The following is a 16,201-nucleotide window of genomic DNA, read 5'->3' on the forward strand; positions in this document are numbered from 1 at the left end:
CATCATGGATGAGCAATGTGTTAGAGATAGGTGTCCTGCACAGTAAGTGCTAATGAAATCCAGCCTAGCACCTTCAACAGAAGCCAATTTGTACACAAGACAGTGCTGCTAACAGGTAAGAAGTTCTCTTGCAGATGGCACTGTTCTGCTATTTGCTTCAGCTGTAATACTGCTGCTGAGCTTGTAGAATTCGGCTATACAGAAAGATTGACGCCCTGTTCTGCAATTGTTGCTTTATTTCTCAGGCCAGCCTGAAGTGCACACACTCACAGCAAGAACATGTATGCAGGATTTGGATGGAGGAAAATAGGAATGAAACTTCTTGCACAGTAGTACAGAAAACTTGTCTGAAGGATAAAAGCAACAGGAAACAGACACCAAGACAAATCTGGAGTTCCAGTGAGCATTTATTGAGCTTAATCAACAAAATCAGGATTTTACCATTCATCTTTTCTGTACTCTGAACTCAGTGAAGATTTTCACATAGTCACAGCCTTCCATCACACACATGTACATACAGATATACACATTCCCAAGGAAAACTCAGCTCCACTGGACATTTGCCAATTAAACAAAAAGCCAATTTTTCCCTTCCCTCCCTTGAATGTTCCAAATACTAGTCCACCCTGTTCACTTATCAGTGGAACACAGCCCTTTTAACAGGGGACCAATGGATTATAAACTCATTTGAATTGCAAACAAAAAAAAAAAAAACTTTTTTTTTAAATAAGTTCCAGTTTGTTTCAATAAAGGGAACAGTGACTATTTTTCTCCAGACACCCCTTCCCACAATTAATGGTTAAAATACAGCAAGCCTGTATCTTAGTATACCCTATCCCTCCCCCCTCCCATCCCCAATTTTGTCTACACAAGAATTTAATAATGCTTCAAATAGGGAAATACCTTAAGCTGCAGAACAGTGAAGGTAGCAAAGCTATAAGGCATACTTCCCTCCTCATAGACAGATGAAAAATAGGTACGACATACTTTTCACTCCAGAGATTATGTATTTGTTGTAAAGAGAAATCTTGGTTTAAAATTGGACTAAAAAGGGTCATGGCATCCAAATATTCTTGGCTTGGACTAATTTTACCAAACTTTTGTAGTGGCAGCAACATTATTCTAGTTCCTGAGAGCAGAGTTCACTCTGTTCCCATGAACCAATAAGCTCCTTGGCACCGGCAGCATTATCAAGTCCATTGCCGGCAATGGATAGTACACCAATAGAATCGGACTCCTGGCATTAAGAGACAGAAGTTCATATTTATAAAAAACTAACTAGAAAAGGGCTTTAAACACAAAGGCTGAATGATGGTCTCTTCATACCAGCATTGTCAGTCACTGATGGAATACAACCATCTGAAGCATTTCTAAATCCTTGGTGCAGACACCCTCCCCACCACTAAAATAAAGAACAAAGTTAGTCAGAATGAGATGATTTGATGCCAACATGTATGCAAAGTCTTTGTGTCGAGCTTTCATGTTCTCACCCAGCTCCATATAAACAGACACAAAGCAGAAGGCAAAGGAAAGATGCTCCCATCTCATTCTGAAAATGAAAATATTTACGACCAACCCACCCACCCCCTCCCCTTGGCGAAACCCCACCAGCTTCAGCAGTGCATTTGTACAATACACTTTGCGAAGCCATTCTAGATTTTTAGTCATGATTCAACTGGCTACAGACTTGTGCCCCCATTTCACTACCACCTCCTTTCTCTTGTGGGATTTAAGATACAGGGTCTAATATCAGATTTATAGGTTAATGTGATTTTTTGCCTTCTTGGGGGGAAAATATGGAAAAGCATGTAAAATTCTCAATATCCCACTAAGAACTTGACCACAGAGAACAAATGTTTGACCTGGGGATTATTAAAAGCAGGTACTTCCTCTGAAATAATGAATACATGGAAACGTTGGCAAGTAGTCTGTAAAAATAAGGAGCCAGAAGAAACCTGACAGTCAAGTTTTACACACTCCTTGATGAGGGAGAAATAAAGACTAGGATTTGCCTAGTCATTTGGAGCATCTTTCCTTTTGCAAGTTCATGTACGTTTTAGAGATAACCTATTAGCACCAGAATCAGACCGCTTCCTTCCTCTAGAGAAAGCCACCTAAAAATGGTGCCCCTGATAGTCTAGGTAAGTGCCAATCCTCAGAGGCTGACTTTAATACTTTCAATTTAAAAATTCTGTGCTTCAAGAGGGACCATCAGAACATGGCACCAGACATAACCTACCACAAATCCAGACAGAGCATGCACTTTTGACTCTCAGCATGGCTATCCTGTTCTCATTGCATGTGCATGCTCTGTCATAAGATAATTTTTATTTACACTTTTCTTTTTATCTTTGTTGCACTAAAATGATCCCTCTTCTGCTTCACTGAAAAAATCATAAGCTGGCTGCAGTACAAGAGCAAGATTTAATTTTGGTCAAGATTTACCACCCACAAACTCCCTCCCTCCCCCAAAAAGCACCCTAAAACTAGTTTACATTTGGTACCTGCCAACTTGATAAGTGGCTCACAGAGGGCCTGTGACCAAGCTCTTGAGTTTGTACTTTAGTGCAGCATTTGCTACAGTTATTACAGAGTCACTGTAGATTGGGAGGGGGGGGGGGGGGGAGGGACGACACTTTTCACCTTGAAAGTTATCATCAGGAGGCACCTGGCTCTATTTCTGATCCTCAAGGAGTTTAATGGATAAATCTGCCTCCCCCTCCCCAAATAACCCAAACAAACAATTTCACTTTTTATAGTCAAAATGGGGAGAAATTATTATTAATTCCCATATCCATATTCAGGTAAACAAGCATGGTGTGAGTACAGCATCAGTATATGTAAAGTACAACTGACCAAAGGGGACTGCTTTCATCCAGGTGCCTCCTGACAAACTGTAGTTGAACAGGCTAAAAGGAAATTAAAAAAAAGTTTACTGGTTTTGATTTGTCTCACTCCTTTTGCCTGTAGATCAGGCCAAACATCAAGCATGTTGGGAGGGGCACAATTTAAAGCAACACTACTTGGCCATAAAGCATTCTCCAGCAATATACAACGCAGAATGACAGACAGCAATTCATGCCAAAACATAGATGGCAAGCAGTTTTCTGTGGCTTCAGAGTTAACAAGTTAAAGGATTTGCTTTTTCCTGCTCAAATCTATATAAAGGTTGTTTTGGGCAGAGTATGCACAATGCTGCAGGAGGTGAAACACCCAATAGAGCTCCAGAACTGTCAGTTTATGCATTTAAGTTGGTTTTCTATTGTTTCTTTTAAACCCAAATTCACACCTATGTTCTGCTTAGCTACAATGATAGCTGCTGGATTTCCTTCATGCCAAGGTGGAACACAGGTCTTTGCCCTCAGAGCTTGTAAAGTTCCTGGAATTTTAAGAGGGAAATCAAAGAGTACCTCAAACAAGTTAAGCTATGGATTTTGAGTCTTTTCCAACCCAACAAGTAATCTTTTCCAAAAAGAGCGGCACAGGACAATATTGCAAGCACCAGAGCAAACCCACCCTGACAAGGGACACTTGTCTAGGCCTGCTCTTCATAGAAGTTAGAGCACTTTTCAGGTGTTTAGTGTTGCAGAAAACTGAGCCCCTCTCACCGTTAGCTGCTCCCATAATCAGTCTAATCCCTTTAGCCCCAGCAACTTTCATTAAAAAAAAAAAAAAAAAAAAGTTATATGAACCCAAAACAGAAAAAAAAAAAAAAAAAAAAAAAAAAAAACTTATTTACAAGTTTATACAAGTATACACATCCAATTTTCAATGGGACACTGTGCCAGAGGAAAGAGGGCCATGGTTCTGAAATAAGTCTACATATCAAGTGCTGTAACTACGAATGGAGACTTATGGAAACCAGTCTTTAGTGTTCTGCTAGAGCATACGAGCTTTTCATATGGCTCCTGCAAAAGATGATAGGCTGCTCTTTCCTTCTCGAGCTATGATGTTGCACCTAATCAGCCCAGATTTTTAGTTGTTTTTGTCTTAAATACATGTATTTACAGTGTGGGTGAACTGCAGTTGCATATCAACTCCTCCAATTTAAAAAAAAAGTTAAACAAAAAAAAAAAGTGTTACATTACTGATAGTTTCATCTCGCAGCCCTGGGCTTGAATATTGTTTGGGGAGGGCAAAAGAAGGGTTGGGAACTTTTGACCTGGAAAGAAAAAAAGCTGTTGATTCCACGGGCTGTATTTGAAAGGTGATATTCTGAATGGTCTCATAGCATAAGGCACTTTGCACGAATAAGTAACAAGCTGTTTAGCTTAAAAACGGATGAGTAACCAGGGAGAAGTTGAAATGCACTCAGTCAGCTGTTGGAGAATTTGAAATTGCAGACAAACTTCTTCTGTTCATCAAGTTTCTTCTCTTTTCAGGGTTTCTCTTCTTCCCTTGCTGCTGCTGCCCCTGCGCCCCCCAAAAGAAAAAAAAATTTAAAACCAGCAGTTTAGTGCAACTAATGTTCAATCAGCACACAGTGCAAACAAGTGAAAAAACAAAAAAAGTATTCCTTCTTTTATCTTCTTTCTTCCTTGCTGCCAAATTTAAAAAAAGAAAAGAAAATACGTCTGAGCGCTTTAGTCTTCATAGTTCCAAAATGAAAAGAAGATGAAAAACCCAAAAAGAGAAGAATATCCCCAAAGAAACAATGTGTCACAGATCTGGATCAAGGGGCTTCAGCTTCTGGTGTTTGTAATCAAAGCCTAAAAAAAAAAAAAAAAAAAAAAAAAAAAAAAAAAAAAAGATCCTGCAGTTAATTTTCTCTAAAATTGTTTTCAAAATCAAGGAAGAAAATACAAAAAAGTAATTCAGTTTTATGATTTAGCAGCTTTGCTAAAGCTAACTGAAGTTCTGGTCGCTTTGCTTGATCAGTTACACAAGCCTAACATTCCCTACTAAATGAAAGGATATATAGCATGGTATATGTTGATAACTGCTTTTATAGCAAACATAAGACTGTTGAATAAAGTAATAAAACAGGAAGCAGCCACTCATACTGGGTGATAGAAAGGAAACAGCCCAAAAGATGACTGCATGGAAAAAAACTTTCCTTTAAAAATAAGAAGCCATCATTTGGTTAAGTGGCTAAGCTCTTTAATTAAAGATTTCAGAACAATTTACTTACATCTCTGAAAGCCTCCTGTATCTCAAACACCCAAATCACAAGCGCAGGCTACACTTCCATGCCTCAGACTACCCACAATACAGGCTTTCCGCTGTCAGTGGCTCTCAATGGCAGCTCCAAGAGGTATGCTAGCACCATTCTGCCTTCTGAAGGCATTCTAAAACGTTTAACCAATTCCCATACACTAAATCTTTAGTTAAGGTATTACAATTAGTCACCAACTTTTTCCTTCAAAAAGGAGGCTGCTCTGCCAACCACACAATGGGTATAAGTTAGCCTGTCTTGACCAGAATTATTAGTTTCCCCTTCAATATTTCCAGTGAGGAAACAAATGGTTAATTTTTCCTTGGCATAGTTTAAGGAGGTTAAATAGTCTCCTCCTATATCTAGTTTCACAGCGCAGCTCTTTCTAGAATAAATAGATTATGCATTGTTTCAGAGATCCATTAAGATTCTTGATCAATGTTTTGGTTCCTGCTTCCAGAAACAAAAGAATTTACTTTCTCCTTTTCTATCATCTATCGGGAAGATAGTACGACGGAGGATGAGGAGTCAAGCATCCACAAAGTCTCTGGAGGTCTATGCTGCTGAATATAACCTCAGGGGAGGTTAACTAGCAGTACAATTCCAAACAAACATGAGGGATTTACTTCATCAACTGCAAACATTTTTGCTGAGTAGGCTGAAGCATAAGCAGGAGAATCTCACTCTGTGGTGCTGGGAAGTCAGACTAGCATTTGGGGGGGGGGGGCGCACTGAGGGTTGTTTTGTTTTGTTAAGCCATTTCAGAGAGACATCTAGTGGCAACCAAGGTGAATTACAGAAATAAACCATCCTCAACATACACAGCTTTTTTCTCCTTCAAGGAGCCTACACAAGCAAATACTGCATCTCCAATAGATCAGGAAATGGGAAAGACTGCAGGCTCCTGGTAGCCTGAATCTGTTCATTTTAATAGGTGAAGTGCTCGGCTCACTGTTGCCCAAACAGAATGCATCTTTCCTTAGCATTCCCCACTTTCTAACTGCAGAAATCACCCCATCCTTCCTATACTCCCTATTACTCCATAACCCAAGGATCATCTTTGGCATCTCCCTTGCCTAATACATCCCAGATAATGTTCAAATCCTGCCATTTCTTCATTCGTAACATTGCTAAAACTCTAGTTCAGGCCCTCATTTCCCATCTTGCCTACTCTAACCTTCTCCTCCTTTGACCTCATTAATACTAGGGATGTAAATATCTTAAAAAAGTGAACTGGTTAAACAATTAAAATTAATTTAACCAGTTAACAGAGGTTGCTCGGGCCCAGCCAGTGTGGCGGGGGCTGGGGTCCCTCCCGCCAGCCCGGCACTACTGGGGCTGGGGTTCCTCTGGCTGGTGCAGGGTCACCAGGGTTAACGGTTAAGGTTGGTTAACGGTAAGTCTAATGCTTACCGGTTAACCTGTTATACCCCTAATTAATACACACATTGCTTCTCCCAAATCCATTCAAAACAGCTGCTCAGACATTTTTCTTACCCATCACACTCCCTTTGTATGAAATGGAGTACCAGCACAAGGGCTCAAAGTTAAAACTTTGTCCTCACACTCAAGGCCCTTCACAACTCTGCCCCTCCCTACTCATTTAAATCACCTTATTGCATCAGCTTTTCAACTTCCTCCACTCCAGTAATGCTAGCCTCATCCACTTGTTTCTCAGCTTCTCCTACAGCCATTTCTGCACTTTCTTTCTTGCTGAACCTCATGCAAGAGCCTCCTCGAATTGATCCATAAGGCCATTACCCGCTCCCTCACCACCCACCTCTGCTGTAACCCCTATAAGAACTCAGTTAACCAATAGCAGCTGTGTCAGATGGAAAGAGCCACTTTCTAAAAAGAAACTGAAATCAAGACCCATAAATTCTCTGCAATAGCTAGTCTACGCAATGAGGTATATTTATTTTAATTCCTTGTGTCACACTCCCTTGTTAGCTCTTTGGAGCAGAGACTATCTTACTGTATTGCCTATACCAGTGGTTTTCAACCTGTGGTCCACAGATGCCTGGGGGTTCGCAGACTATATTGAAGATTTCCAAAGGGATCTGGCACCTACATTTGAAATTAAAGAAGTGGCCTGTACAAAGCCTAATAGAATGGTATCTTGATCAGGGCCTTTGGGTGTTACCAATTAATGAATCAAAGAGGATTATAAGAGTCCAAAATCCAGCAGAGCGCCACATTTATTGCCTCTTCCCTTCTCAGAGTTTCTTGTGACCAGGCAATAAACTCTTTTCTTACCTTGAAAACGCATACAAAAGTCAGCAACTCAAGTGAGGAAAAGGCTGCTTCATACAATAAATTAATTGTAAGCATGCTATGCTTATTCATTAATTAGTTCATCCATTGAGTTCACAGCACCTGTTTGTGCATTTTGGCACAGCATTACTGAACAAGAGGGTATGCAGGAGAATGACTGAGTTCAGATACCTGTTTAGATCTAAACAGCTAGTCTGAAGGTTACCTCCTTATTTACTGCAGCTCACCCAGAAGAGCCAACCATGAAGAGTGGAATGGACAAAACAAAAATCAAAGGAGAAGGAATGGTAAGAAAAGTGAAGTGATCCATACAAATCAACTTGTTCTATCTGCCTCAATTTATTTCCCCACTGCCACACCCCCAACCTTCAATTCAGTGACTTTCTGAGCAATCACATACGCACATGGTTAAGGTTTCTCATCATCTACGGGTTCGGTGTGGTATTCTGCCACATACAGGCTCTTGTCAATGTTGCTTGGGATGGGTTTAATTTCAGTTCCCAACTGCTCCTCAATACTTTTCAGGTTGAATCGATCATCATAGGTGATCAAGTTGATGGCCAGGCCCAGGTGACCAAAGCGACCTTCACAAAAAGAAAGACTAAAGTAGTGACAGTTTTATCATACAAGTCTGTAGATTGTCACATGACCAGATTACATGTGATCATGCAGTAATTAAAAAAAGGTAGTTTCAAACATGACTGACCAATCCAAACCCTCAAGCACATCAGTACAGTAGCTATTTCAAGTTTCACATCCCCATTTATTGCTGTAGAAAAGGAAAAAAAACGTGACAGTTCTGCTCCCCACAGGAGAAAAACGATGTTCAAAATACACCAATTAACTCTATAGATTTCTGAACAGTCTTCTTTCAGGCTATTGTTCCCTGTCTGGTGTCTGCCCAATGACAAAATTCTATTGAAAAGTTAAGCCAATAATTGTATGCAATGGTTTTGGGGTTTTGTTTTGGTTTGTTTGGGTTTTTTTTAAGAAGGGGGGAGAATGTGCGCAAAATTCAGTGTTTTCTATTCTCCCTCACCCTGATAACTCAAATTTTACAGATTGAGTCCTCATTGATGTGCCTTTGCTAGCTTGGAATTAATAATTTTAAGTTTCAATCCACTGACAGGCATCTGACAAAAATCTTTGGCGTATACACAGGAAAAAAGTGTCATGGCTACAAGTGTGTGTTTACCAGAGGTAAATAACTGAACTACATCATCCTGCCTCTCCCCCCTTAACTTTCCTTTCTTTCTATTCTCTTTAAACCTCTTTCTCACCACAACCCCCCAAAACATTCAGCTTCTCCCCAAAAAAACAAAAAAGTTGGTATGTCTATATATGTAACTATTCATACTAAGTTATGGTTGTGTTTAAACTATTTTGAATATATTAATATTGTTGATCCTGTATTAAGATTTATATACACATATACAGTGTCAAGACATTAATTGTAAGTGTCTTATTGTTAATGACCCAAAGTATCAACAAAAATCTTCTCTCCCACTCCCAACAGAAAAAAAGTGTGTGTTTAAAATGCACCTGCACACAGCTATTTAAGTAGTTTTCTTAGATTGCCAAGAGAAGGAACCTGTCAGCCTTAGGAGGCTGAAAATATATTTTGATTAAAATATTCAAAAGTTAACCGATATCTGGGCCAATTTCAATACCCTAACCATTTAATCCTGTTTTGTATCATGCTCCAACACACCTTAAATTAGAAGGTCTTTACACAGCTTTTCCCTTGGTGAAACGGGAATGAAGTTTGTCTTTCTACAGGCCAAATGAAAACAACCCACCAACTCGCTTCAAGCCATTTTAGAGATACCCACAGTGTTTCAGAATAAAAAGCAGAAGTTTATTATTTATTAGCACAGCTTCCCTGAAGAACATTTCCCTTCCCTCACCTGATCTGCCAATACGATGGAGATACGTCTCTGCCAGCTTTGGAAAATCAAAGTTTATCACCACATTCACAGCTTGGATATCAATACCTCGGGTAAACAGATCTGAAACAGAATTCCATTTAATTAATGGATTTTATTTCACCAAAAACACACTAGCTGGAATGGGAGGGTACAACAGGAGCTAGGGGAAAAAGGCTACCCAGGATGGAGAGGTTACTTGAGCATGATAAAATATCCTTAAAACATTGTTAGTATATTTAAGAAACTGGAGGGTGAACCTCTTCTGCGAGAACTGCTTATTTTGTATTTAATTTTTGTTAAAAAAAAAAAAAAAAAAAAAAAAAAAAACTTCCCCTCACCCACTTTGGGCATGGATAACATTGTGAAGAAGGATCAAGACACGAGCTTTCCAGACTTGGTATTGAGGATCCTTCATATGAACAACTCCTCTAGCATTTTGCTTACTTCTTAACATCCATTTCACAACACCCTTTCCCCCTGAAGGAAAGTACACCATTTTCAATTGAATCTCTAAAGGCCTATACAACTTGTTTTCCATCTAATTTAACTATCCTGCCTTACTTCTAATGCATTTTGGAGAAGTTAAAAAGTTACTATTCTTAGAATACAAGCTTCCAATCATGTACTGAATTGATGAAGTCAGCAACACCACTTGTCAGCAACTACTGCAGTGGGGGAATCCTGACAACAGGCTGAATGAAGGCAGGACTGCACAGTGTCACACAGTTCTTTAAGTGTTTGTTTAAAGCAGAACACTTAAAAAAAATTCTTCAAAATAAGAATCAGCAATTTACCTTAATTTTATCTAAAAAACCCACAAATGTAACAGAACAAAGTTAGTGCAGACAGAGTACCTACATACTTTTCAACTAATACATACTTTACATGTATAAATATTAAAAATACTAAGGTTGTGGCAAAAGCTAAATTACAAGAAGGATTCATAGGCAAGTTTGATCCCCAATAGTTGACACAATAGTGTGTAAACGTAAGCTATACTGCTCTATGTAGAAATTACTTTTTTAGTATCAAGTTCGTCATGACTCATGCACTCGGTGGTAGTTATCCTTTCCAAAACTAAACACCAATTTATGATGAAGTAAGGTAATGACTGCTATCTACAACATATGGGGATGCTCTGCAGGATACTAGGAGCTTGGCCAGACTATATAACTGAAAGTAAGAGGCCCTAAAGGAAATACTACAGTTATTAAAAAGTTTAAACCATTTTTTTTTTGTTATGCTTCAGCTGCTCCTAAAATTATCCTATGTAAAGAATTATCCTATGTACATAACTGCCTTAAAAGCAGTCCATGTGTCAAATGCAAAACTAATCAAAGGGTAGTCTTATAAATTACTCTTACACAACCGTTTAGGTGGGACATGAGTAAAACTCAGCATAAACACGAAGGATGCTACATGGTTCACGATAATATGCAAATAATGAATGCCTCAAACATTCCAAGTCAGTTTTGGAGGAGGAGGAGGAGGGCAGAAGAATTTAACATTTACCTTTGTCCTTATTTAGCCACAGTTTGCATATATATGCCTGAAATCTCCTGTTAGGAGTTCTCTCTCAATCTTACTGGATAAATTCATGGTGGTTAAGTCCATTAATGGCTATTAGCCAAGACGGATAAGGAATGGTGTCCCTAGCCTGTCTGTCTGTCAGAGGACAGAGATGGATGGCAGGAGAGAGATCACTTGATCATTGCCTGTTAGGTTCACTCCCTCTGGGGCACCTGGCATTGGCCACTGTCGGTAGACAGGATACTGGGCTAGATGGACCTTTGGTCTGACCCGGTACGGCCTTTCTTATGTTCTTACTGTAACATTTAAATAGTAATGTTACATAAAGATACAAATTGATTGTTTAATAATTTGTTAAAGTAAGCACCTAGGGGAATAAAACAGTGTTATAAGAAATAGCCAGCATGGATTTGTCAACAAATCATGTCAAACATATCTAATTCTTTGTCTGGGTTACTGGCCTTGATTTTAATAAGGCTTTTGATACAGTTCTACATGATTCTCATAACCAATTAAGGAAACCTGGTCTAGACAATTACTGTGAGGGTGTGCATAACTGGTTGAAAGATCGTACTCAAAGAGTAGTTCAATGGTTCACTGTCAAACTTGGACAATCTAGTGGGGTCCCAAAGAGGGTCAGTCCTAGGTCTGGTACTATTCAGTAGTTTCATTAAAAACTTGGGTAATGGCGAGGAGAGTAAACATATAAAATTTGCAGATGATGTCAAGCTTGGAGGGGTTGCAAGCACTTTGGAGAACATGATTAGAATGCAACATGATCTTGACAAATGGGAGAATTGGTCTGAAATCAAAAAGATTAAATTCAATAAAGATAAATGTGAAGTAGTACATTTAGGAAGGAAACATCAAATGCACAACTACAAAATACAGAATAAATGGTTATGTTTATTTTTTAGAACATTCTTTAGAAGAGATGTGGACAAACTGAAGAGAGCCCAGAGGACAGCAACAAAAGTGATGAAAGGTTTAGAGAAAAAAAAACCTGACCTTTAAGGAAAGGTTAACACAACTAAACATGTTTAGCCTTGATAAAAGAAGTCCTCACTCAAACTTCACAACTGTCTTGAACTACGTTAAGGGCTGTTATAAAGAAGACAGTGATCAACTGTTCTCCACGTGCACTGAAGGCAGGACAAATAGTAATAGGCTTAATCTGCAGCAGATTTAGGTTCGATATCAGGAAAAATGTTCTAACTACAAGGGAAGTTGAGCTCTAGGAATAGATTCCGGCATTCCCTTCACTGAAGAAGGGAGAACAGGCTGGAGAAACACCTGTCGGAGATGGTCTAGGTTTACTTGGTCCTGGCTTAGCACTAGGGGGCTGGACTACATGACCCCTCAAGGTCCCTTCCAGCCTGACATTTCTAATAGTCTTGAAAGATTCTGATCACCGAAGGCAAAGTATTAGTTTTCTTCATTATGATAAAAAGCAGGTGAATTGATTGTGTATATAGTCTGGTTCCAGTTGCAACCTCTAGAAGTCAAACGGTCGGTTTTTACTACTAAAACTGGAAAATTAAACAAAAAGAAAGGAAACACTTACCAGTGCAAACAAGATTCCGGCATAAGCCATTTCTGAAATCGTGGAACACACGATTACGGTGTTCCTGGTAAAGCAGAAAAAAATATTAGCAGCTTTTACAAATTGAAACATGGATCCTATTACTCCGCTCCCCCATGAGCTGGAATAAACACTGGAACATGCAAAAATGAACACACTCTTCAATACTACTACTACTGAGCACTTCTTGTGCTTTCATCCATTTTATAAAGTGCTTCACAAAAGAGGCTTTTGGTACAACTTTTGGGTATAGATATTTAACTAAACTGGTCACAAACTAATGCAGATTAATTGATGCAATCCCCCTGGAGGGCAGGGCCGACTCCAGGGTTTTGGCCACCCCAAGCAGCTCTCCCCCCCCCCCCCCCCCCCCAAAAGCCGCGATCGCGATCTGCGGCGGCAATTTGGCGGGAGGTCCTTCACTCCAAGCCGGAGCGAGGGACTGTCTATCGAATTGCCGCCGAATAGCTGGACATGCCGCCCCTCTCCGGAGTGGCCGCCCCAAGCACCTGCTTGACAAGTTGGTGCCTGCAGCCGGCCCTGCTGGATGGACAATCTGTTTAAGAGCGCCTCTTAAAGTCAACGAATTTAAAGCACTAACTGAAGAGTGTCTATCCAAAGGGCTTGTATGAATTTAATTACATCAGCTTCTGTACTGAAAAGCTACACAAAATTGTATTTAGAGAAGGCCTGAAGCAGACAGATTAAGTGATTTGCCTGAAGTCACAATAAATCAATTGGGATTAGAAATCAGGTCTTGGGTTACAGACATCCTAAAGAAAATCTAAAATTTGCAAAGTTACTTATTTTCATTCCAGATATTTTGACTATCAAGTCTTTTTCAAGACAATGGGTTATTTGTTGAGTAAAAATATTCAATTTACTTTATTGCTTAGAGATTCATAATTTAGGTTATAAATCAATGTATGAAAAAAATCAGTCTCTTTCTGCTAACTCAAGTCTTCACTCACTACTCTTATTTTTACATATCAATAACCATGGCACCACCTTGGCAGCACTGAAAAAAAATTTAAGTAGTACCAATCTTAGGCAACCAGTTTAAATAAACGATAGGCCTGAGATGCATAAACAAATATGCACTGCATTGTGCTGTGAAGATCAGTTAGTTGGAAATCTGATTTGTGCCACTAAGAACCAACTTTTTATTCAGATTTCAATGAACAGTCAATATTGAGAGCAGCCAGAAAACACCATATAAAAGTTTGTTTACAGCCCAGGGAATATTTGGATTATTTGTCTTACCAGTGAGTAGCAGCTAAAAAATTCTAACATACATTTGTTTTTTATAAATTGGAATTCAAGATTTCAAAATGAAATTTAGTTACAAATGGCATCTGAGCCTACCACCAATTTTTGCTAGTTTGGTGAGACGTGACATTTAATATCAGTAACACGATCAATATTGAAGTCTGGAGCTAAACCATGATGGGAACTGACCGAAAATTGTGAAACATATCAATGGAATCACATAAGACAACTTAAATGTAAAACATGAAACCTGTATCAAAACTGGTTTTAATTAAGGTGTTTTTGATCATGTGACTGAGTTGCTGTGCCAAGAAATATGATCAAGATTTCTTTAACTAAACTAGCTCCCATCTTGAGACAATGACGTCAACGTTAAAAAACAGTACAACACTTTTGAGTTACAGTTCTTGAAGGACTAGCAAATCCGGACTAAATATTACAATTCTAATTCACACCTGTATTAAGTTTTTATCAGTTGCTTTCAAACTAACTGGTATAGCTTCACACTCACCTGCCTCATTTTAGCATGGATATAGAAACAGGAATAGCCCAGCTGGGAAATCTTCTTGGCTAGCAGTTCAACCCGTTGTGAGGAGTTGCAGAAAATGATTGACTGGTTAATCTGGAGCTGAAGAGAGAGGAGGGGGTGGGGGAGAGTGTTAAACAGCAGCAGCATTTTACTTACAAAGCTTTGAAATCTGAGGGGAATGCATCCTTTTCAGGAATGCAAAACATGAATCTGGGATTCCAGCTAGAAGAAGTCACTCACTCTTCTGTCTGCAAAAAGAAGATAATGACAGTTCTCCCATCAGGAGGTCTGCAGTTTAATAGTACAGCAAGAGAATATGCATTTTCAGAAAAGATCCTGGGCTTCAAATTTCAAAGCTACAGCATGAATGTAAATAGTCCAAGATATCACTGTTCATTTAAAGAAAGCCAGTTTTTAAACAACAAAAACACTAGGTTAAGGAAAATCTCTTTTCTTGCCAGAATGCATGTGACGTTGTGCAGTCTATATGGTTTTACAAAAATATAAGTGAATATAATGTAACTGGGATATGCTTCATGCAAAAGGTCTCTTGTAAGGTATCATTACAAAGCTCATAATCTACTGAGTGTGATCATCCTATTTGTAGAAATGTACCACTCTTGTATCTAAAACTAGAAATATAAAACATAACTCTAAGGGCCTATTGTAATTATGTAAAGTGTGGGCCATTAAGGATGGTTTGGAATCTTGACTCCCATTGTCTGCAGATGGCTGTATTTACCTGTGAGTCTTCCTGTATATGTATGTGCTGGCAAGTGAGTAATAAAGTCTTGCAGTGACATGTGATCATGTCACCTGAACTGGAATCCATCTTTAACCTGGTGCTTTTCCGGGGGGGGGGGGGGGAGGGGGGGAGGGGGGGGGGGGTGTAAACCCAGAGGGACAAAGGGTTCCCGCCTTATGCAAAAGATATATAAAGGGGTGGAAGAGAACAAGGAAGAAGAGGAGCCATCATGAAGAATCCCCTAGTATCACCTGAGCTGCAACAAGAGTTGTACCAGGGGGAAAGAATTGTACCCAGGCCTGGAAGGTGTCTAGTCTGAGAAAAAACTTACTGAAGCATTTATGATTAGACATAGATATGCACATTTTATTTTATTTTGCTTGGTGACTTACTTTGTTCTGTCTGTTACTACTTGGAACCACTTAAATCCTACTGTCTGCATTCAATAAAAATCACTGTTTATTTAGTAATTTACTCATAATATGTATTAATACCTGGGGGAGCAAACAACTGTGCATCTCTCTCTATCAGTGTTATAGAGGACGAACAATTTATGAGTTTACTCTGCATAAGATTTATACAGGGTAAAACGGATTTATTTGGGTTTAGACCCCATTGGGAGTTGGGCATCTGAGTGCTAAAGACAAGCACACTACTGTGAGCTGTTTTCAGGTAAACTTGCAGCTTTGGGACAAGTGATTCAGACCCTGGGTCTGTGTCTGGAGCCAGACGGGAGTGTCTGGCTCAGCAAGACAGGGTGCTGGAGTCCTGAGTTGGCAGGGAAAACAGAAGCAGGGGTAGTCTTTGCTCATCGTGTGGCAGCTCCCAAGGGGGTTTCTGTGATCCAACCCACCACAATGCATATCTCTGCCATTAAGTTATGTTCTGAAGGATAAATTAAGTGGTTCAGACTGGTGTTCTAGTTGCATCATGCTGACCAGTAGCATACTTACCCTGGAGAATAGCGTATTGAGGCAGTGTACTTTCTGCCGCTCAGTTACATAGGCATAGTACTGGGTAACTCCCTTCAAGGTCAATTCCTCCATCAGGTTAATCTCATAGGGTTTCTGCAAATGGGAATTCTGAAATAAAGAGGCATTTCAAATTAAATTAAGGTAGAAAAGACATGCCTGTCTACTCACAAAAATTAAAGTATTTTCTTACCTAACCTACTATCCTACCATTTGAG

The 16,201-nt window shown here is 39.4% G+C and overlaps 1 protein-coding gene across 2 annotated transcripts in view; it reads right to left on the bottom strand.

The window, feature by feature from the left end:
• Positions 1 to 389: 389 nt before the first annotated feature.
• DDX6 (DEAD-box helicase 6) overlaps positions 390 to 16,201 on the bottom strand; it is a 29,128-nt gene continuing 13,316 nt past the window's right edge. For both annotated transcript variants that reach the window (XM_054005873.1, XM_054005872.1), the window contains exons 9-14: positions 15,966 to 16,094; positions 14,250 to 14,366; positions 12,452 to 12,515; positions 9,337 to 9,438; positions 7,834 to 8,013; positions 390 to 4,709 (exon numbers count right to left, since the gene is read on the bottom strand). In XM_054005873.1, coding sequence (XP_053861848.1) covers positions 7,838 to 8,013; positions 9,337 to 9,438; positions 12,452 to 12,515; positions 14,250 to 14,366; positions 15,966 to 16,094 — 588 coding nt within the window. In that variant the 3' untranslated portion in view covers positions 390 to 4,709; positions 7,834 to 7,837. The remainder of the gene's footprint in view (positions 4,710 to 7,833; positions 8,014 to 9,336; positions 9,439 to 12,451; positions 12,516 to 14,249; positions 14,367 to 15,965; positions 16,095 to 16,201) is intronic.

The sequence above is a fragment of the Malaclemys terrapin genome, chromosome 15 (assembly GCF_027887155.1).
Source record: "Malaclemys terrapin pileata isolate rMalTer1 chromosome 15, rMalTer1.hap1, whole genome shotgun sequence".
NCBI lineage: Eukaryota > Metazoa > Chordata > Testudines > Emydidae > Malaclemys > Malaclemys terrapin.